Source organism: Arachis ipaensis, chromosome B9, assembly GCF_059453495.1.
Source record: "Arachis ipaensis isolate K30076 ecotype BB chromosome B9, ASM5945349v1, whole genome shotgun sequence".
Classification (NCBI taxonomy): Eukaryota; Viridiplantae; Streptophyta; class Magnoliopsida; order Fabales; family Fabaceae; genus Arachis; species Arachis ipaensis.
In genome coordinates, this window is record NC_142444.1 from 128,451,638 (window position 1) to 128,473,707 (window position 22,070).

Genomic DNA, 22,070 nt, shown 5'->3' on the forward strand with positions numbered 1-22,070 from the left:
AAAAAAAAAAAAAAAAAACTAAGCATATATACTTAATTATGTTATCCAAATCTTGTATTAATTAGAGGATCAATCAAAATTGGCAATTATGTACTATTAGTTATAAAATTCAATGAGCAAACTAAGTATCAAATAAAAATTTATAATTCAAATTGGGTTTTATTATCTTCATAACCATTTTAATATAAAATCATAAAAAAAATATTTTTCCAAAAAATTCAATTTCTTAAATAGAAACTCGTGAATAAAAATACAAAGTCATTTTGGTTATTATTAATTATTGCCTTGGTATACTCTGTAGTTTGTACAGCTTCAAAGTAGTTTAGCCAACTTGATTTGCATTAGATTCGGTTTAATATATATAGCTAGCAAAACTATATGATTTTCCTTTTGGGTCTTTATCTACGTCAGTGTACGTTTGCATATAGCAGGAAATGCCATTCTTAACTAGATTATGTAGAATAAATTTTATTAGAACCATTTAGTTTCTCGTAGCATGATACGAATTGGTTATACGGCATATCCTTATTATTATTTAGGATTAATAGCAAAAATAATTCATAATCAATAGTGTGAAAAAATTTAATTATTTAAATGTTAGACTTTTAAAATTAATTGCTAAAAAAATATAAATTATGTGTGAAATTAATTTTTTAAACTAGACATGTGACATAAATTATTTTATTTATGATATATTATTATGAAACAGAAAAGGAATAAATTTAATTATTAGTATTTTTTTAAGGATCTTCCAAAAATAACCATTTTAACCATTTATCCTATTTATTTTTCGGCGACCTCACATTTCTGATTTCTCCACGCTTTATGAAACCATTTTATCTAAGCAATGACGACCAAAGAACCGTGGCGTATAGTATTTAGATAATCAAGCTTGTGAGTTACTACTCCATAAAAAAAAAAAGAATCTTTCGCTTCATTCCAAAGTTCATGTGAAGATATGCATGAATTGTAAATTTGCTTATTTTTTGTTTAACCATATCATCAATAACCCTTTTTTAATCATAAAGTAATTTTTATTATAAACTAAAGAAACCATGTATTCTTCTTGCATCTCTACTTCCTGACTAATATAAATTTATTATCTTCTTTTTTCTTAAAAAGAAATTACCTCTAATTAAGAGTAAAGTATCGTTTTTATCCCCAACATTTGGGGTAAGTCTTATTTGTGTCCCTAACGTTTAAATCGTCCTATTTGTATTCCTAACGTTTATAAAAGTGATTCAATGTTATCCTACTATCAATTATACTAACAAATCAGATTATATTTTTCAATTATTCTCACTTGGATGTATTCATTCCCAATTAGGTCTCACTTGGATGTGTTCGATTTTAATATTAGGATAAAAAACAAGAATAAGCCATGGGGAGAAAGAATTTACGTGAATCAGCCAAAACAAAATCCTTTTCACGAATCAACCAATGCACAAATATATGTAGTTCGAATCACACTGTTTCGAACCTTGATTGAATGTAATTCGAATTGAGGCAATTCGAATTACTATAAAGCCTGAACTAAGCATAAATCGAATTGGACCAATTCGAATTACTCCATTCATAATTCGAATCAAGCTGATTCGAACTCCTCTCATGCATGCCATGCAACGTAATTCGAATTGGCCTAATTCGAATTACTCAATTTCTAATTCGAACCAAGCTGGTTCGAACTATGAAGGAGCAGAGTTGTATATATATGTTGTGGACAAATCATGATATTCTACTTTGAAAATGGTTGTTCAAAGTTTACGAAATTTTAGTTACTAGCATATTTTCCGAATCATGTATTAGTTTAATCTGTAGATTTATTTATTGCGTTGTGAATTCAACAAATATTTCGTACAAAACTCCGAAAACGGAACATATTCATTAAGTAAGATCCGAATAAAAGTACATCGCATTAACATTAACAAACTCTATCAGTTAACAACAACAAGTAAGAAAACCTATAACAGTGGAATGTAAACACTAAAGTGAAATAAACAAAGTACCAAAGCTAACAATACACCTACTCATGTCCCCCTGCATGCTCTGGCCCTCCGACCTGCGGGCAACTCCAACGTGTGTGTCCGGGTTGCTGACAGAGGCCATATCTCTTTGGCCGGTTCGGATCTGCCTCGTCCATGTTAGTCCATATCCTAGTAGACCTCGGACGACCCTCTCTCGCATGCCTTTTGTTAGGGTTCGGGATTACAGTCGGCCCGTCATATGGTGGCCAGAAACCCTTCGGAATGGGAGATGTGAATCCCATCCGATACACACTAAACACGGAACTAAGACGATACACCTGGTGGACATAAGGCTGCCATGTAAGCCGTGAGTAGGCACCACATGCCAGTGCGTGCGGACGCGGGAAATGAAGTGCCTGGAAGTATCCGCAGTCACATGTCTGAGATGCAAGCGAGACTCTGTAGCTACCCAGTGAGAACGAACCAGTCGGAGTTGTCTCTGCGACGGTGAACTCCGAGTTATCCCAATCGTACAAAGTCACCGTGAAGCACCTCGCCGTCTTCAAGTTGGCCTCGATACAAGTCACCAAGTGCTGACTGAATTGTTGTCCGGTTCCCAGCTGGGCCTCAGCCTCTCTCCCCTTGCGAACAAATAGTTCGGCCAGCCTTCCGTATGTTGCCTTCACTAGCGAGCACACAGGGAGGTTTCTGACACCCTTCAGGATTGAGTTCACACACTCAGAGATATTCGTCGTCATGTGTCCGAATCTCCGCCCTTCATCACGATGCTGTGTCCACAAGGAATACTCAATCCGGTTCGCCCAGTCACATATCGCCGGGTCTTCATACCGCAGAATATCAAACTAGTAATCGAACTCCACCTCGGTCTTTGCGTACGCCGCGTTGACAAGAAACCTCCTTGCGTCTTTGCCCTTGAAGGTTAGGGCGAAATTTGCCGCTACATGTCGAATACAGAATGCCTAGTATGCAGCTGGAGGTAACCAGCCTCCGTCGGGAGCCTCAAGCACGGCCTTGATGCCGTTATGCCTGTCCGATATAACTAGCAGACCCGGCTGCGATGTCACGTGCTGACGCAGGTGGGAGAGAAAGAAGGACCAGGACTCAGCATTCTCACCCTCCACTAGTGTGAATGCAACAGGGAGTATATTGGAGTTCCCGTCCTGTGCAATTGTCACAAGCAACGTTCCTCCATACTTGCCACACAGATGGGTGTCGTCGATACTAACCAGTGGCTTGCAATGACGGAATGCCTCGATACACGGTGGAAACGTCCAAAATAGTCTGTGAAAATAAGCTCGAGACTCGTCCAGCTGTCCACCAACTCGAACAGGGCTCGTCCTAAGGACTGCAACAGTATCAGGCATCGTCAGCTGGACTCCTAACACCCACCTAGGGAGCTCGTTGTACGACTCATCCCAGTCACCATAGATGAGGGCAACAGCCTTCTGCTTCGCCAGCCAGACCCTTCTGTACGTCGGCCTAAACCCAAAGTGTGCGGCAGTGGCATTTAAGAGCACCTTGATGCTGACGGATGCATCAGCCCTAACCATTGGCATAATGAATGTCGATATCACATGATAATCCAAACTCCTGTGGTCACTGGAGATGGAGGTGGCCAGACATGTATGAGGTCCATTGTACCGTTTGACCTCCCAAATGCCCTTGCGTTGCCGAAGACTCAGCCGAATCAACCATGTGCACCCATTCCCAAACTCAGAATACTTGCCCACATACCGGCGATAGTCAGACTCCACTACCTTGTACTGTACCCCTCGGTGGATGCTGTAAGTCTTCACACTTAACAGGACACCATCTTTGTCCTGAAATTGCTGACCAACCTGGAGCTCTGTTAGACTTGGAGACCCTTCCGCATCTCTGGCGCCAAACCCAACAGCCTCCCCCGGAACCCCCTCCTGCCTCATGGCATCCAAGTCCAAGGATGAAAAGTGTGGAGGATACTGCTGTGTGCCAGAGCTAGAACCACCTCCCGCCCCAGCAGGCTCACTCGCTCCGATATCATCGCCACTGTCATCAGCAATCATATCCGGCTCGACATCATCGTCCTCTGGATCATCCAAAAATTGCTCTCCAACCCCAGCCGGTGCAGCACACTCTAAAGAGGTCGGCTGAAATTCCCCTGTTCCAACCTCGTCGCCTACACTTCTGTTGAGATCAGCAGCGAAGGAAGGGGAGGCAACAGGCTGGACGGGTGGCTCGTACGCAGGGACGGAGGTAGAAGCAACGACAGGTCTGGAGCTAGAACAGGCTACCATGGCTAAAGTGGTGGTATTCCGGTTCGAACCCCCCGAGCTCGATACCACATCAACCAACTTTGCCAAAAGCTCTGGTGTCTTCACTTCTGGAAACTGACGGCGACATTGAAACATGACCTGCAAGTCCTCCTCACTCCCGATCGTGAAACAATCATACTTCACGGTGTCTTGGGGCACCGTGATCAGAATGCGATAGAAGAACTTCTTAACCCGTTTCACACCATCTAGACCCAGTTTCATCAGCACAGTGCTAACAAGGTCATCGTACCTTGTCGTAGGCCTCACGATAATACAGAGAGGATCCTTATCAGTGAACTTCACACCGGAACGTGTCTTCCTCTTAATCGATCTTCTATGGTGAACCAACACCACAAAACTCTCCTTACTAGCCATTCTACCCCTCTAATGAGAGCAACTCACGTCCACAACATATATATACAACTCTGCTCCTTCATAATTCGAATTAGGCCAATTCAAATTACGTTGCATGGCGTGCATGAGAGGAGTTCGAATCAACTTGATTCGAATTATGAATGGAGTAATTCGAATTAGCCCAATTCGATTTATGCTTAGTTCAGGCTTCATAGTAATTCGAATTGCCTCAATTCAAATTACATTCAATCAAGGTTCGAAACAGTGTGATTCGAACTACATATATTTGTGCATTGGTTGATTCGTGAAAAGGATTTTGTTTTGGCTGATTCACGTAAATTCTTTCTCCCATGGCTTATTCTTGTTTTTTACCCTTAATATTATACCCACTATTTGTGTTTAGATTCAATTATGTCCCTATAAAGATGAATTATGTAAATGTTGTAGGAATTAGTTTCAACTTTTGATGAGCTATTTTTCGGAATGGATCATCGATTCTATTCCAGATATTTGTATTTTAACTTCATGAAGAGATTTTTAAAACTCTAACATCGAATCACTTTTACAAACGTTAGGGATACAAATAGAACGATTTAGACGTTAGGGACACAAATAGGATTTATCCCAAACGTTGGGGACAAAAATGATACTTTACTCTAATTAATATATATAACATATGCATAAACATAACAAGATGGCAATAAAAATTTGTGAATTATATCATTAATGGAAAGGGTGAGCTAGTCAAAGTCTTCTACTGTGGTCCTCGAATATTATATATGGCCCCTAAAATTGGTTAACTTTTGACTATTTGTAGCAAAATATGTCCTCCATGGCTAGTCGTTAGTAAACCATATATCATATATGAGATGCCTTCCTCCATTATTGAGTCTCACACCGTTCATGAAAGTGTGTGCGTTTGTTCTTTAAACAATTTATTTATTCTATATTTAATATTTATTATTTAATGTAATGGATCGGTTGGTGTATTACGTACTAACATAATATGAGAAATGAAAATCAACTTAGTTGGCCGAATAATTTTGTTTAAATAAATTTATTTTAAAAGAATATATAATTTATAAATAAATAGAAAAATTATTTAAACATTTTATAATTCTATTAAAAATATAATTATTATATGTTTTTTAATTAGATTAGAACTATATATAATTAAAAAAATAACCGTTGAAGTTGGGAGACGTGGTTGTCGTTTTCCGTTTGCAATATGATGATTTATTATATATATCTTTGTAGTTTATACATGAACAGAATATTTAATTCCTTGTTATATGAATACAGTTTGCATGCCGAAATTTCAACTCAATTATTTTTATTAAAAACTAAATGTCAAAGTAGTTCGGATCACTCACACGTATACACGCTAGTGTATGCAATATGTCATTGATGATGATTACTCTTTTAAGAGCAAGACTATGCGAAGTATTAGGGATCAACAAATTTTATGGTTTATAGTCATCGATTAATAAATGTGATTTATAATCATCGATTAATTATTATTAATATTTGTAAAGGTGTGATATTGGTCCGCTAGATTTTCTCAATATATAAATGAAACCATCTTGATGATCACTATATAGCAAGGCTGTTAATTTTGAATATCGATGACTGATATTAAGGTGCATAATTAGTCTGTACTATATAAAATGGGCTCAGAAAATCTTGCTACAAAAAGATAAGTAAAACAGTAATAATACAGGGTCAACATAATTTATTTTTTTGCCAATATTTAATTATTAGTATATTTTTGTGAGATGATGTTAAAAAAAATTAAATATACTAATAGAATATATGTATTAGCAAAAATTATTGATCAATATAAATAAAAATTGATTTTGAAAATTTTTCTAAAACAAAATACATTGTACATGGGATTACAAGTTTTTGAGTGGTGTTATATATATTTGTGAAGTCCCTAATATATTTGGACTTTTTGTTTCGGCCAAATAATTAATATATTGTTAAAAAGTAGACATACACGTGGTAGAAGCTTTATTCCCTAACTTAACTGGAGAAAAAGCTATGGTAAGGTGATTTGACAAATGCAAATTATAAGTTAGTTTAGGTTCAATTGCTTTAGGCTTAGGTAACACGACTTTGACAACGTGAAAAATCCAGGTATACAATGTGACCCTTGTGCGATAAACCAATCTCCACCCAAAAACAGATTTGACATGCCATTTTGAAGTTGGAGTAGGTAGTGATCCCTTAAGTGTGTCTACAACATTCATATCATCATTGATCAAATGAATAACAATCCACATTGTAAGGCACATATTTGCACGATGCATAATGTTATAAATGTCCAACTACTAGCATAGGGGTATTTAATTTGATAATAAAACGAATCATAAAACATGTATACTTTGATCTGTGATCTTAGAATTTTCTTTTATATATTTTCTTTTCTTTTTTAATAAAAAAAGTAAAACGTTTTTTTTAGTGCGTGCATAAACAGAATGCACAAATGTAACAATAATTTTCCAGAAAGATAGATTAGAAATATCTTTAAAAGAGTCCAACAGCAAAAACAACACAAATATTTAACATGAGAATAATATAAAAGCACTCATAAAATAATATGGTAGCAATAATGAGCAAGTAAATATATCAAGTAAAGCAATAATAAAAACATACTGATATTTTAATATAAAAAACTCATTCAATGTGAGAGATAAAAATCACGAGTCATCCATACTAATCAAATAGCTCTACTGTAACACCTTATCACACTAAACTTCATCCTGTAACCGTGAAACAAAAGCGATAAAACATCACGACAGTTCTAAAACACCATATAATAGTATATAGTCAAAAGATAGTATAACTAGAAACCCGATAAAAGGAATAAAGGATCAAAGACTCATAGATTAGAGATACAAAGCGCGAAGCATACACACACGATAACTAAACGCGTTGGGATGAAAAGGACAAAGCAGAATATATATATATATATATATATATATATATATAAACGTCCGATTTTGAAAGGGGGAGATCCCATTGATCCATTGGTTGGATCCTATCCAAATTTTTCGTTTGCTAGACCCGTCGTTAAAAAGCCTACTTTCTTACGATTATGAGGTTTATTCGAATATGAAATCCAATCCTGGAAATATAGCATACCACTTTTTTTTACTATACAGGGTTTCGATACATTTCGAAATAGAGAAATTTCTAGTGGAGCGGGTGCTATTCGAGAACAACTAGGCGATCTGGATTTGACAATTCTTATAAATTCTTCATTAGTAGAGTGGAAAGAATTAGGAGAAGGGGGATCCACGGGCAATGAAAATGAATGGGAGGCTCGAAAAGTTGGAAGAAGAAAAAATTTTTTGGTTCGACGTATAGAATTAGCTAAACATTTTATCCGAACAAATATAAATCCGGAATGGATGGTTTTATGTCTCTTACCAGTTCTTCCCCCCGAATTGAGACCCATTATTCAAATCGATGGGGGAAAACTAATGAGCTCAGATATTAATGAACTCTATCGAAGAGTTATCTATCGGAACAATACTCTTATCGATCTATTAACAACAAGTAGATCTACGCCAAGCGAATTAGTAATGTGCCAGGAGAAATTGGTACAAGAAGCCGTGGATACGCTTCTGGATAATGGAATCCGCAGGCAACCGATGAGGGATGGTCATAATAAGGTTTACAAATCATTTTCAGATATAATTGAAGGTAAAGAGGGAAGATTTCGCGAAACCCTGCTTGGAAAAAGGGTTGATTATTCGGGGCGTTCTGTTATTGTAGTAGGACCATCACTTTCATTACATCGATGTGGATTACCTCGCGAAATAGCAATAGAACTTTTCCAGACATTTGTAATTCGTGGTCTAATTCGAAAGCATTTTGCTTCGAACATGGGAATTGCTAAGAGTAAAATTCGGGAAAAAGAACCGATTGTATGGGAAATCCTTCAAGAAATTATGCAGGGGCATCCCGTCTTGCTAAATAGAGCGCCTACTCTGCATAGATTAGGCATACAGGCATTCCAACCTATTTTAGTGGAAGGGCGCGCTATTTGTTTACACCCATTAGTTTGTAAGGGATTCAATGCAGACTTTGATGGAGACCAAATGGCTGTTCATGTGCCTTTATCTTTGGAAGCCCAAACGGAAGCTCGTTTACTTATGTTTTCTCATATGAACCTATTGTCTCCGTCGATGGGAGATCCTATTTCCGTACTGACTCAAGATATGCTTATTGGGCTTTATATATTAACGAGCGGGAATCGTCGAGGTATTAGTGCAAACAGGTATAGTCCGTGTAATCGCAGAAATTCGAAAACTGAAAGAATTTACAATAATAACAATAGATATACGAAAAAAGAAAAAGAACCCTTTTTTTGTAATTCCTATGATGCAATTGGAGCTTATCGACAAAAAAAAATAAATTTCGATAGTCCTTTGTGGTTCCGCTGGCGGCTAGATCAGCGCGTTATTTCCTCAAGAGAAGCTCCTATCGAAGTTCATTATGAACCGTTGGGTATCTATCATGAGATTTATGGTCATTATATAGTAGTAAGAAGTATAAAAAAACAAATTCGTTGTATATACATTCGAACTACTGTTGGTCATATTTCTTTTTATCGAGAAATCGAAGAAGCTATACAAGGTTTTTGTCGAGCCCATTTATATAGTATCTAGTTAAGTCAATTTTTGATGCGGATTTGAATTCAAGGATCAATTAGGATCGGGTAGCATCTTAGTTTTTTAAATAAACTTCTACACGAATCAACATAAGCAAAGAAGGGAAGTTTTCAAACCATTGACTAAAACCCATTGTTGAACTTAATCCCACTGAGTAGAATATGGAGGTACTTATGGGAGAACGGGCTGATCTGGTCTTTCACAATAAAGTAATCGGTGGAACTGCCATTAAGCGACTTATTAGTAGATTAATAGATCACTTCGGAATGGCATATACATCACATATACTGGATCAAGTAAAAACTTTGGGGTTCCGGCAAGCTACTGTTACATCCATTTCCTTAGGGGTCGACGATCTTTTAACCATACCGTCTAAGGGGTGGCTTGTTCAAGATGCTGAACAACAAAGTTTTATTTTGGAAAAACACCATCATTATGGAAATGTACATGCAGTAGAAAAATTACGCCAATCCATTGAGATATGGTATGCTACAAGTGAATATTTACGACAAGAAATGAGTCCCAATTTTAGGATGACCGACCCCCTAAATCCAGTTCATATAATGTCTTTCTCAGGCGCTAGAGGAAATGCATCTCAAGTACACCAATTAGTGGGTATGAGAGGATTAATGTCAGATCCACAAGGAAAAATGATTGATTTACCCATTCAAAGCAATTTACGCGAGGGACTCTCTTTAACAGAATATATAATTTCTTGTTACGGAGCCCGTAAAGGGGTTGTGGATACTGCTGTACGAACATCAGATGCTGTATATCTTACTCGCAGACTTGTTGAAGTAGTTCAGCACATTGTTGTACGATGGGTGGATTGTGGTACCATTCGAGGAATTTCTATAAATACCCAGAATGAAATAATGCCAGAAAGAATTTTGATACAAAAATTAATTGGTCGTGTATTAGCAGACAATATATATATAGGTTCGCGATGTATTGCCATTCGAAATCAAGATATTGGGATTGGACTAATGAATCGTTTAATAAATTTTCAAACACAATCAATATCTATTCGAACCCCTTTTACTTGTAGGAATACATCTTGGATCTGTCGATTGTGTTATGGGCGGAGTCCTACTCATGGAAACTTGGTGGAATTAGGCGAAGCTGTAGGTATTATTGCGGGCCAATCGATTGGAGAACCTGGTACTCAACTAACATTAAGAACTTTTCATACAGGTGGAGTATTCACAGGAGGTACTGCAGAACACGTGCGAGCTCCGTCTAATGGAAAAATAAGATTCAATCAAGATTTGGTTTATCCCACGCGTACACGTCACGGTCATCCTGCTTTTTTATCTTATATAGACTTATATGTAACTATTGAAAGTGATGACATTCTACATAATGTTAGAATTCCACCGAAAAGCTTTTTATTAGTTCAAAATAATCAATACGTAGAATCAGAGCAAGTGATTGCCGAGATTCGCGCGGGAACATACACTTTCAATTTGAAGGAAAAAGTTCGAAAATATATTTATTCTAACTCACAGGGAGAAATGCATTGGAGTACTGATGTATATCATGCATCTGAATTTAATGGGGATAACATACATATCTTACCAAAGACAAGTCATTTATGGATATTATCGGGAAAGTCGTGTAAGTGGAGTATATATATACCCTGCAAATAGCTCCAATATATACAAGGTAATAGATAATAAGTACAAGTTATATATACAGTATACAAAAGGGAACTAGTCGCAGTCTGCGGAGTTTAGGCCGACTAGTTTAAACCTAATACAATAGAGTTTTGATAATAAAATAACTTACATCCTATCTCTCAAGGTTTTCCGAAATAAAGCCTCTCTGGCATCGAAATACAATAATTCAAAATTGAGAGAACTACTAGCAAAATAAAATATAAAACAAAATTGAATCATCCTCCGCTCTGTCACCACGTCCACAAACTCACCGAGGTGGGTTGCGACCTGCATCTGAAAAACAACAACAATATATGGTATGAGAACCGGAGGTTCTCAATATGGTAACAGTACCCAATAGATAAGATATAAGGTTCTGGGACACCAAAGACAATCCTAGTACTTCACATCGATAACAGGATATTCAAGCTTAATGAAATATAAATAAAGTAAACCATAAACAAGGTAATCTAACTTAAGGGATTTCTAACTAATACTAGTCACCGCTGTTCCACAGCTTTCACCAGCCTATCCTCCATGCGATCCCATCGCCACCACTTACCGAGCCTCCTCAATCCCAGCAGAAAACACAGGTAATGCAAACTAGTAAAGCACAAGTAATATACGTATATAGCAAGTAGAACAAATAGCAAGTAGACAAGTGATTCATTTAGGCATAATGAAGTTAAGCAAAGCAAACAAGCATATAGAAGGTGCATATGATGAATGCCTATCCTATTTGGCTCGTGATATCACTTGTCGGTTCAACTACCAACCTGACACATCCTTTCGAATGTAGCCTTTCTGCCACGCCAGGGATATAGTGCCTTGCACACTATTTCTTGGTGCTTCCTGGTGTATAATGTCCAGCACTTTTTCTTGTGCTCCCGGATATAATGCATGGCACACTCTTTTGGGTTATAGTGCTCGAGTACACTCTTGCGGTAGAGAATGTTATGTGAGCGGGAGACTGCCACAGTCCTCAAATATGAACGTAGGTGGGAGACTACCACGGCCCCTACGCCGGCACTGCTACCTCGACAAGCGAGATTAACCACCGTCCTTGCTAGGTGCATAGCAACTTACCAGATCTTAGCACATTAATAATAAAATATCCGTTTCAATGATCACTGATCATAGCATAAGTTCACTTACCTCTTTCCAAGTTCCAAGTTCATCTTAACCATCATCAAACTCTCAAATTCTCAAATTCATCACCAATACAGTACCTCGCCAATTTACCCAACTAGTCTATCCACAGTACTTCAGAAACCTAAGTCTCCATATTCTAAACTCATAACAGAAATATCTAATTCTTAAGTCATTTAACTCATCCTCAATAGCCTCAAAGTCTAATTACTAGTTAGGAGTCTTAAACAACAATTAAAGAAGTTTAGAAAGCTAGATAATCAGTTGAAATTGCAAGAAAATAAGTTTTTAGCAAAACAAGAGTCTCGCGTACGCAAGCCCCCTATTTGCGTACGCATGTGTGTCATTTGGCCAAGGTTGCGTACGCAAGCTACGTCCACGTACTCGAGTACTAGAAACAGTAAAGGAGACCTGCGTCGTGTCCAACATGATGCAACGCATGCCTGTATAATGGCACGCTCGCGTATGCATGCATTGCCCGCGTACACGAGATCACTTGCTAGTAACCAATGTCCGCGTCGCGTGCACTGTTCCGTGTATGCATGCCCTGACAGACTTAGAAAAATTTCAAAAGCTGTAGAAATCAAATTTTTATAACAAACTTCAAATGCGCATAACTTTTCTGTTTTAAAATATTTTTCATCCGTTCTTTAAACGTCTTAAAGCCCTCGGACCCAACTTTCATTTAAAATAACTTTCATCAAAATTGAGGATCCGAAGTCGAAGTTATGCCTCCTCAAAGTTCATCAAAAATAAGGTTTTTACCAAAGTGACAAGATTCCCTAGTTTTCCAAAACTTCAACCCAAACCCATTCAAACATATTCAAAATCATCATCAAAATACTACCACACACTATAATTTACTACTCAATTGCACTTCAAGCATTTTCACACCTATTTCACTTAGTTTTCCCTCTTCTCCTTATAGTTCAACAAAATCCACGATTCCTAAACCAAGATTCCAATCTCAACAATTTTGCACTAACTCAACTCTTCATATACATCATTTATCACACATCATTATAAGCATACTCCAACACATATAATTTTATTCAATCTCCATCAAGATACATATATCACAAACACAATTCAATAAACATTCATTCAATTCAATCATATTCTAAGGTCCACTAGCCTAAGTTTCACGAAACATTACATATTACCTAAAGGAAATCGAAACCACACCTTGGCTGATTCCCACCACGGTCAAAACACCAAAACAAGGCCACCAAGCTTAATCCAAAAGCTCCAAACTCAATCTCAAAGCTCCAAGTAGCCAAAACAACTCCAATAACCACCAAACCTCAATCTAACATCATATAATATACCAAAATCAACACTAGAGCTAACCAAAACATCAAACCACAAGGGTTTTGAAGAAACTTATATTGTCCGATGGTATTAGGGACAAAATTCAATAATAACCCAAAGCTAGATCACCCATAAATAACCAAAATCACAAAATCTACCAAAAAACAAAACCCAAAAATGCGAAATTGTTAGGGCAGGAAATTAGAGTATAGATTTCAAGATTCTTATCACTTTATTTAGATCAAAATAATGGGCTTGGCGAGAGCTACGCGTGGTCACAAACGGCATGTGAATCGGGGCTCCGTAGCTCAAGTTACAAGCAAATGAAAAAGGAAGTGAATAGTGCCACATCTTCTTCCTCTCCTCTCACTTGGCAGCTACTAGGTTAGTGTATTGTGATGTTATGAGGCTGAGTGGCCTCTAAATGGTGCTTATATATGTTGGGCTTAGACCCGGTCCAATCCGTTTAGTATTTTTGGTCTATTTGGCCTAACTTTGGGTCAAAACCTTTACAATTAGTGCCCTGTTTTCAATTCTAAATATTTTTCTAAGTTTTTCTACTGTTTTATTTTCTCTCACGCAATACCGAACAGATTTAAGCTGGTACCTCCGGCTAATTTACTGGTACGCATTTTTACACAATTTTTCATAGAAAATTACATTTTTTCCACTCGAAAAAATCTAATGGATCCAAATCTCACCTTTAAATTTTCTAATTAATATTTCTAATTTTTAGAACCTATTTTGAGTAATTAAATGATTCTTTTTATTTTATCTAAGAATTTAGTTCGATTCCAGTTCTTACATCTACTATAATCAAATATGAGGTATAAGAGAGTCTCAAACAAAGTACAAATCGTGCATACAATCAGCCAAAACACCAAAGCTTACAAATGAGTAACAAAAAGATGAAAAAATCCAAAATCAAAGCTGTTGTTTGAAGCTATTTTCTCTCACTATAGACTTCCAATCAATATCTCTACCGTCCTGAATAAAGAACAAGATGCGGTGAACTTGCAATCCAAATTTCAGGCTGATCCAACGGTAAACGAATGAGAAACTTCTATTTGAAATCTGCTACTTTATATAAAAATGGAAAATTTGTTTTCCCTCTTCTCTCTTTATTTTGTGACTGTCCTCTCTCACTCTCAATTAACCCAAAAAAGTTTGATTAGGATAGTGACATAAGGGTGCAAAGAGACACCCCAAAAAATTGGGCTTGAGCCTCACAAAGGAGAGAAAAAACCCAACAAAACTCCCCCTTCTCGACTAGGTGGAGGCCCTTGCCATCTCGGCGATCAAATAACATGTTTCAAACTTATCTCTTGGCAATACTTTTGTCATCATATCAGTACCATTATCATCAGTGTGAACTTTCTCATGTTCCAACAACTTGAAATTCAAGACATCCCGTATCTAGTGATACCTAACATCGATATGTTTAGATCTTACATGAAAAGTAGAATTCTTAGCAAGATGAATAATACTTTGACTATCACACAAGAACACATAACGGTCTTGCTTGAAACCAATCTCTCCAAGAAATTTCTTCATCCACAATAACTCTTTACATGCTTCAATTGCTGCAATAAACTTTGTCTTTGTGGTAGAAAGTGCAACAGACTTCTGTAGCTTTGACTGCCATGGAATAGCTCCCCTTGCAAACTTGACCAAATAACCTAAAGTAGACTTTCGAGAATCAACATCTCTTTCCATGCGTGCATCAGTAAATCCAACTAGCAAAGGTTTCTCACCACCAAAACTCAAACTCAAGTTAGTTGTACCTTTTAGATATCTCATAATCTATTTAACAGTATTCCAATGTTCTTTACCTGGATTAGAGAGGAAACGACTCACAGTACCAACTGCATGAGCAATGTCTGGTCTAGTGCACGCCATAATATACATCAAGCTTCCAACAGCTGAGGCATAAGAAATTTCATCCATTACTTGTTTTTTCTTATCAGTAGTTGGACACTGCTTGGTACTCAACTTAAAATGAGGAGCAAAAGAACTAGCAACACATTTGGCATCATTCATGCCAAACCTTTGAAGACACCTTCTTTATGTACATTTTCTGTGACAAATAAAGCTTTTTGAAATCTCTATAATAAGTAATAGTCATACCCAAAATCTGTTTGAGAGGACTCAAGTCCTTCATAGCAAAGAACTTGCTTAACTGTTTCTTTAACTCATTAATCCTCAAAACATTCTTGCCTACAATCAAAATATCATCCACATAAAACAAAAGAATGATGAAATCACCATCAAAAAACTTTCTCACAAATACACAATAATTTGAAATTGTCTTATGGTAACCATGCTCCTCATAACAGATTCAAAGTTCTTGTACTATTGTCTTGGAGCTTGCTTCAACTCATAAAGACTCTTCTTAAACTTACACACAAGGCCTTCCTTTTCTCTAACAACAAAGTCTTCTGGCTGCCCTATGTAGAGTTTTTTTTGTCTAAATCACCATAAAAAAAAGTTGTCTTCACATCCATTTGCTTAATCTCCGGATCAAGTTAAGTTGCTAATCCAAGTACAGCACGAATGGATGACACTCTCATAATAGGAGAAAAAATCTCTTCAAAATCAATCTAATCCTAGAGGCATTCCAAAATCCCAACACTTATATCAAAATCCTAGAGTTTTCACTAAACCAGGGTAGGGTAACTATATCTAAGGAATCTAATCTGAGTCTTCACTTCTCATTCTCTGCAAACCTCCAATTTACCATGTGAAACAACCCTTAGCATCTCCTCCACCAGCATGAAGGATCTCTCAGCAAACAAACACAAATATAGTAACAGATACGGCAAATAGATCAAATAGTAGTTAGTTACAAATAAGCAATTAGGCAAGCCAAACAAATGATTACCCAAACAAAACATACAATTGCATATGATGTATGTCTGTCCTATGGCCGATGATATCACCTGTCAATTATACAGCCAAATCTGACATGTTCGGTAGCGAACCCTGGATAGAAACACCATATCGCAGAGTAAGTGGGACTAAGCCACAGCCCTTTTATCTTACCCGCTTAACCCAAAGCAAGTAGAATGAACCACTACTACTGCGTACTACCCAAGTGGGTGTTTACAAACTCAACCCGGAGCAAGTGGGATAAACCACAACCTTTGCTATTGCCAGGTATCTCAATGACTAACCTGGAGCAAGTGGGACGAATCACAACCCTTGCTACGGCCTAAGTATCTCAAACATTAATCCGGAGCAAGTGGGACGAACCACCACCATTGCTACTGTCCAGATGTTTTAATTACTAACCTGGAGCAAGTGGGACGAGGCCCAACCCTTGCATACTATCCAGGAAGGCACATCTCAATCAGACTCAGTTCCATTTTCATAATCATTCTCTTCATATCTCAATCATAAAATCATAATCACTCCCAACATATCTTAATCAAATTCATTTATCATCATCTCTCAATATCATAACCATACTCATCATAGTTAGTCATCATCAATCATTCTCATTTTTCATTATCGTAATCATCCCCATCACAACTCTCATGTCATTAAATCTATTTTTTTCTCAATATCAATTCAACACCCTCAATATGTTCGCTCTGATTCCGAAACCTAAAGACTAGCTATCGGACCTTAAATAGGGATTACGAAAGTTTACAGGTCTGCTGAAAAGGTCAAATAATTAAAAACAGAGTTTTGTGTGAAAAATAGGGTTCATGCATACACATCATTGTTGTGCGTACGCACGCACCGAAATGAATTCCCAGCCTATGCATATGGACCATTGTTGTACGTACGCACAAAATTATATAAAATTAGGTTGAATATATGTGAAGTTGATGTCAAATTGGGGAAGTGGAGTGGTTGAATTGGAACTCTAGTGGTTGGAAGCTTGTCAAGTGGACTTTGGAGGCTAGGAAACTCATGGAAATAAGGTCTTGAGGTGTTTTGTGACTTAGGGAAAAATCGGCCAAGGTATGATTTTGGTTTCTTGTAGATAATATATAATGTTGCATAGAAAAATAGGCTAGTTGCCTTAGGATAGGTTTGAATAATGTGAATTGGTTGATTTAATTTATTGGACATGATATGTGCATGTAATGTGAAATTGTTGAATTTCAAATGTTGAAAGTGGTGGAAGCATTGTGAATTTGAGTTGATAATATGTTGGATATTGAATATTGATAATTGAATATGTAATTGTGAAGTTGGTGGTTTTGTGAGTGAACTTGTTGAATGAGTGATGATTAAATTAGTGAAACTAGTAGAATTATGCATAAAAAATGTTTGAATTGATTGATGAATTTAGGTGTTAGAGTGATTGAGAAATGGATGAAGAGTGTGTGATAGTGTGTAGAATATTGGTATTAATTTGATTGTGGTTGGTTTGGTTTTGGATTGGAAATTTTGAAAACTAGAGAAGTTGGCAAAATTTGGTAAAAGTAGATTTTTAACCAACTTCGGCGGGTCATAACTTGGCCCTCGAAGTTTAGATTTGAGTGAACTTTATTCTAAATCGAAGATGTTTGTGAGAGCTTTAAAATGGTGTAAAGATGAGAGAAATTAAAGTTTTGTAGAGAAAGTTATGAATACCGAAATTTAGGTATAAAAAACTGAACTTTGTGAAGTTGAGAAAACCAGAATTTCTGGTTTGAGTGCCCATGCACACTACTGTGCGCACGCACGGTCTAGAGCGTGTGACAATACTCGTGCATACGCACGAGAGATGTACGTATGCACACCCTGGAATTTTATAAGTTATGCATACACACAGCAATGGTGCATACGCACAGGCTGGCAATACATTCTGGTGCATGCGTACGCACAGTAATGATGCGTACGCACAAACCTTTTTTTTATACAAAAATTTATTTTTAACTGTTTGAGATACCTAGGCAGTAGCAAGGGTTGTGGTTTGTCTACTTGCTCCGGGTTGAGTTTGTAAACACCCTCTTGGGTAGTACGCAGTAGTAGTGGTTCGTTCCACTTGCTATGGATTAAGCGGGTAGTATGCAATGATTGTGACTTAGTCCCATTTGTTCCGCGATGTGGTGTTTCTGTCCAAAGTTTGCTACCGGACATGTCGAGTTTGGCTGTATAACCGACATATGATATCATTAGCGATAAGACAGACATCCATCATATACACTTGTATGTTTTGTTTGGGTATGCATTTGTTTGGCTTGCCTGATTGCTTATCTGTAACTAACTGCTATTTGATCTATTTGCCGTATCTATTACTATATTTGTGTTTTTCTTATTTGTGTTTTTTTTTTCTAAGAGATCCCTCATGTTGGTGGAGGAAACACTGAAGGTTGTTCCACATGGTGAATTGGAGGTTTGCAGAGAACGGGAAGTGAAGAATCAAATTAGATTCCTTAGATATAGTTACCCTATTCTGGTTTAGTGAAACCTCTCGAATTTTGTTATAAGTGTTGGGGTTTTGGTCTTTGGAATGCCTCTGGCTTTCTGGGACATTATTTATTATCTATGCGGACACCTTTACTATACTAAAAACTCTCGATTCTCATTCCATACATATTCTGTTATTTTTCAGATGTAGGATGTGAGGCACCTCACTGAACATGCTGGAGGCTCTACTGAAGCAAAAATCTACTTTAGGATTTTATGCTTGTGTGTGTGTGTGGTACTCTCCACTTTGTATGTAGTTGTATTTTGTCCCACCTAGAGGTTGACTTTGGAGAACCAGGATATATATCTATGTTTTGGGTTTATTTTTGGTTTTATATATATATATATATATATTCTGGCCAGCCTTTCTTTGCAGGTCAAGTCTAGAGCTTGATTATGTATTTTCTGTTTTGGAATTTTTCATATATATATATATATATATATATATATATATATATATATATAATATATATCTTTGGGTTTTTGTATAAGCTTTTATCTTAATGTTTTTCGAGAGTGACACGTTTTCGGTTTTACTTTGTTCATCTTTTCTTTCAAGACTCCTAATTAAACTATTCTTCGTATATATCTACGTACGTATTTTTGTTTTTAGAAGTCGTGGGGCCTCACCACCTTTAATTTACGACCTAGGCGTAAAGCTCTAAGTGGTAGGATATTACACATTTGTTCTTCAAAATTCTCATACCCTTAGCTAGCTTCACCAATTTATAGGTATCATTCTTGAGCAAGAACTTCATTTCTTCTTGTATAGCTTTAAGCCATTGAACTTTGCTTCCATCTTCAATAGCCTCTCTAAAGCATTCAGGTTCTCTCCCACCAGTCATCAAGACAAACTCATGTGGAGACCTTGTGAAGGCTTCCTTTCTCGTGTAGACCTTTTGAGTGCATTTGCATCATGCTCATTATCACCAAACTTCATCAAGCGTCGAATCAACTATTTCATCTTCACTTGCACCTATATCATGCTCATTATTATGAGCTTCAACTCTACCATCTTCTACCACAGACATGGAGGGAGTAATATCCAAGTCAGAAAAATCATCACTAGGTTGAACCATTGGCTTATCTGTATTATCAATAACCTTAAATGTTTAGTCTTCAAAAAAGATAACATCTCTATTTTAAATCATCTTCTTGTTAATAGGATCATAAAACCTGTAACCAAACTCATCCATGCCATAGCCAATAAAAATACATTACCTAGTCTTTTAAATCAAATTTAGATATCTCATCTTTGGGAATATAAAAAAAATCTTTGCATCCAAAGACATCTTCAATGATCATGAGAAACATCTTTATCTGACTATACCTTTTCTGGCACTTCAAATTACAAGGAAACACATGGTGTCTGGTTCAAGACATGAACAACAGTGCTCAAAACTTCATCCCCAAGAGAATTTTGTCAATTCAGACTGTGACAATAAATACCTAACTCTTTCAACCAATATTCTGTTCATTCTTTTATACAGGCCATTCAACTAAGGAGTCTTCGGAGAAGTCTTCTAATGTCTTATACTATGCTCTTTACATAAGCATCAGATAGACCTGAGTACTCACCATCATTGTTAATACGAATGCATTTCAACTTCTTTCCAATTTCTCTTTTAACAAAAGCTTGAAATTTCTTGAACACATCCAAAACTTGATCTTTGTTCTTCAAAGTGAAACCCATAATTTTCTAGAATGATCATCAATAAAGGTTACAAAATAGATAGACCCTTTAAGTGTTCTTGTCTTCATCGGCCCACATACCTAAGAATGCACCAAGTCAAGTATTTTTGACTTCTTTGAAGGTGGATGGCTCTCGAAAGAAATCTTGTTTTGTTTCCCAGCAAAGCAATGATTGCACTTTTGCAAAGCAACCTTGCAACCAGATAAAAAATTTCTCTTGGATAACATATTCATGCCTTTCTCACTCATATAACATAATTTTTTATGCCATAAGTCAGTTTCATCAATAAACTTAGTAGCATTAACAACATCTTTCACAATCTTTGCTTGAGTTAAATAAAGAGTAGAATGTCATGTACCTCTAGCAACAACCATGGAACCCTTGGTGAGCTTCCAGTTATCACGAGAGAATGAGTTATCCAAGTCTTTATCACATAACTTACCAACAGAAAGTAAGTTCAACCGAATGTCTGGAATATGCTTCACATGCTTCAACATTAATTTGGTACCTTTGTAGGTTTTTAGGCAAATCTGTCCAACACTAGCACATTTTGTAATACCTTGATGAGCCATTTTTACATCACCAAAATTACCAGGAGTATAAAACGTAAATAAATTCTTTCTAAATGTAACATGAATAGAAGCACCACTGTCAATCACCCAACGGATGCTATTATCAACAAGATTAACAGATTTAAACTTCTCAACAGGAAGAAAATTATCATGAGTTACATTGACATTATCTTCATTGCTATCATCATCTTTATTTGTGCTCTTGTCTTTACTTGCCTTGGATTTCTCCTTCTTTAACTGCCAACACAATTTTTTCACATGCTCCTTTTGACCACAATGATGACACTCAATATTTTTATACATTCCTCGAGATTTGCTTCTACTTTGATCTCTAATTTTAACACCTTGATTTTTGTTTCTTTCTCTAAACTCGAGAACCAGAACATCTGAATGTGCAGATGATGTACCTTGTGACTTTCTTCTCATTTTTTCATTCAAAATACTGCTCTTGACAAGATCCATAGAGATTACACCATTAGGAGTAGAATTGGACAATAAAATTCTGAAAATATCTCATGATTCTAGTAAAGAGCCAAGAAGTATCAATTCTTGAACCTCTTCATCAAACTTGATATCATGGAAGATAACTGATTCATTATTCCTTGAAAGTTATTCAAGTGATCTGTCATTGATATCCCGTCTGTATATTTTAAAGCCAATAACTGATTAATAAAAAACATCTTGTTATTCCCAGTTTTCTAAGCGTACAACTGTTCTAGTTTAATCCTAAGGATCCGAGTATGTGTCTCTCCAATAATATGGTTCAATACATTATCGTCAACCCATTGCCTAATATATCCACAAATTTGCCTTTGCAATAAGTCCAATCATTATCAGATTTATCATTAGACTTTTCTGTACCAAAAACTGGTTGATGAAAATTCGTAAGGTAAAGCAAATCTTCCATCTTTGACTTTTACAAATTTTAATTAGGACCATTAAGAGTGATCATCCTACTAGTATTAGTAT

At 36.5% G+C, this 22,070-nt stretch overlaps 2 protein-coding genes across 2 annotated transcripts; both read right to left on the minus strand.

Moving 5' to 3' along the window:
- Positions 1–1,934: 1,934 nt before the first annotated feature.
- Positions 1,935–2,722, minus strand: LOC148546282 (uncharacterized). Its single transcript, XM_088499171.1, has 2 exons — positions 2,210–2,722; positions 1,935–1,961 (listed from the first exon to the last, which is right to left on the minus strand). Exons 1-2 carry the CDS (start codon positions 2,720–2,722, stop codon positions 1,935–1,937), a joined length of 540 nt encoding a protein of 179 aa, XP_088355297.1.
- Positions 2,723–2,944: 222 nt separating this feature from the next.
- LOC148546283 (uncharacterized) lies at positions 2,945–4,651 on the minus strand. Its single transcript, XM_088499172.1, has 3 exons — positions 4,416–4,651; positions 3,873–4,235; positions 2,945–3,374 (listed from the first exon to the last, which is right to left on the minus strand). The coding sequence occupies exons 1-3, from the start codon at positions 4,649–4,651 to the stop codon at positions 2,945–2,947; spliced, it is 1,029 nt and encodes a 342-aa protein (XP_088355298.1).
- Between the last annotated feature and the right edge of the window lie 17,419 nt (positions 4,652–22,070).

Coding starts and splice junctions, on each gene's coding strand:
- LOC148546282 (XM_088499171.1), bottom strand. CDS start 2,722: ATGACGACGAATATCTCTGAGTGTGTGAACTCAATCCTGAAGGGTGTC. Junction 1,962..2,209: donor CACCATATGACGGGCCGACT/GTAATCCCGAAC, acceptor CCACTGTTATAG/GTTTTCTTACTTGTTGTTGT.
- LOC148546283 (XM_088499172.1), bottom strand. CDS start 4,651: ATGGCTAGTAAGGAGAGTTTTGTGGTGTTGGTTCACCATAGAAGATCG. Junction 4,236..4,415: donor GTGCCCCAAGACACCGTGAA/GTATGATTGTTT, acceptor TTCTAGCTCCAG/ACCTGTCGTTGCTTCTACCT. Junction 3,375..3,872: donor GTTCCGGGGGAGGCTGTTGG/GTTTGGCGCCAG, acceptor CGAGCTCCCTAG/GTGGGTGTTAGGAGTCCAGC.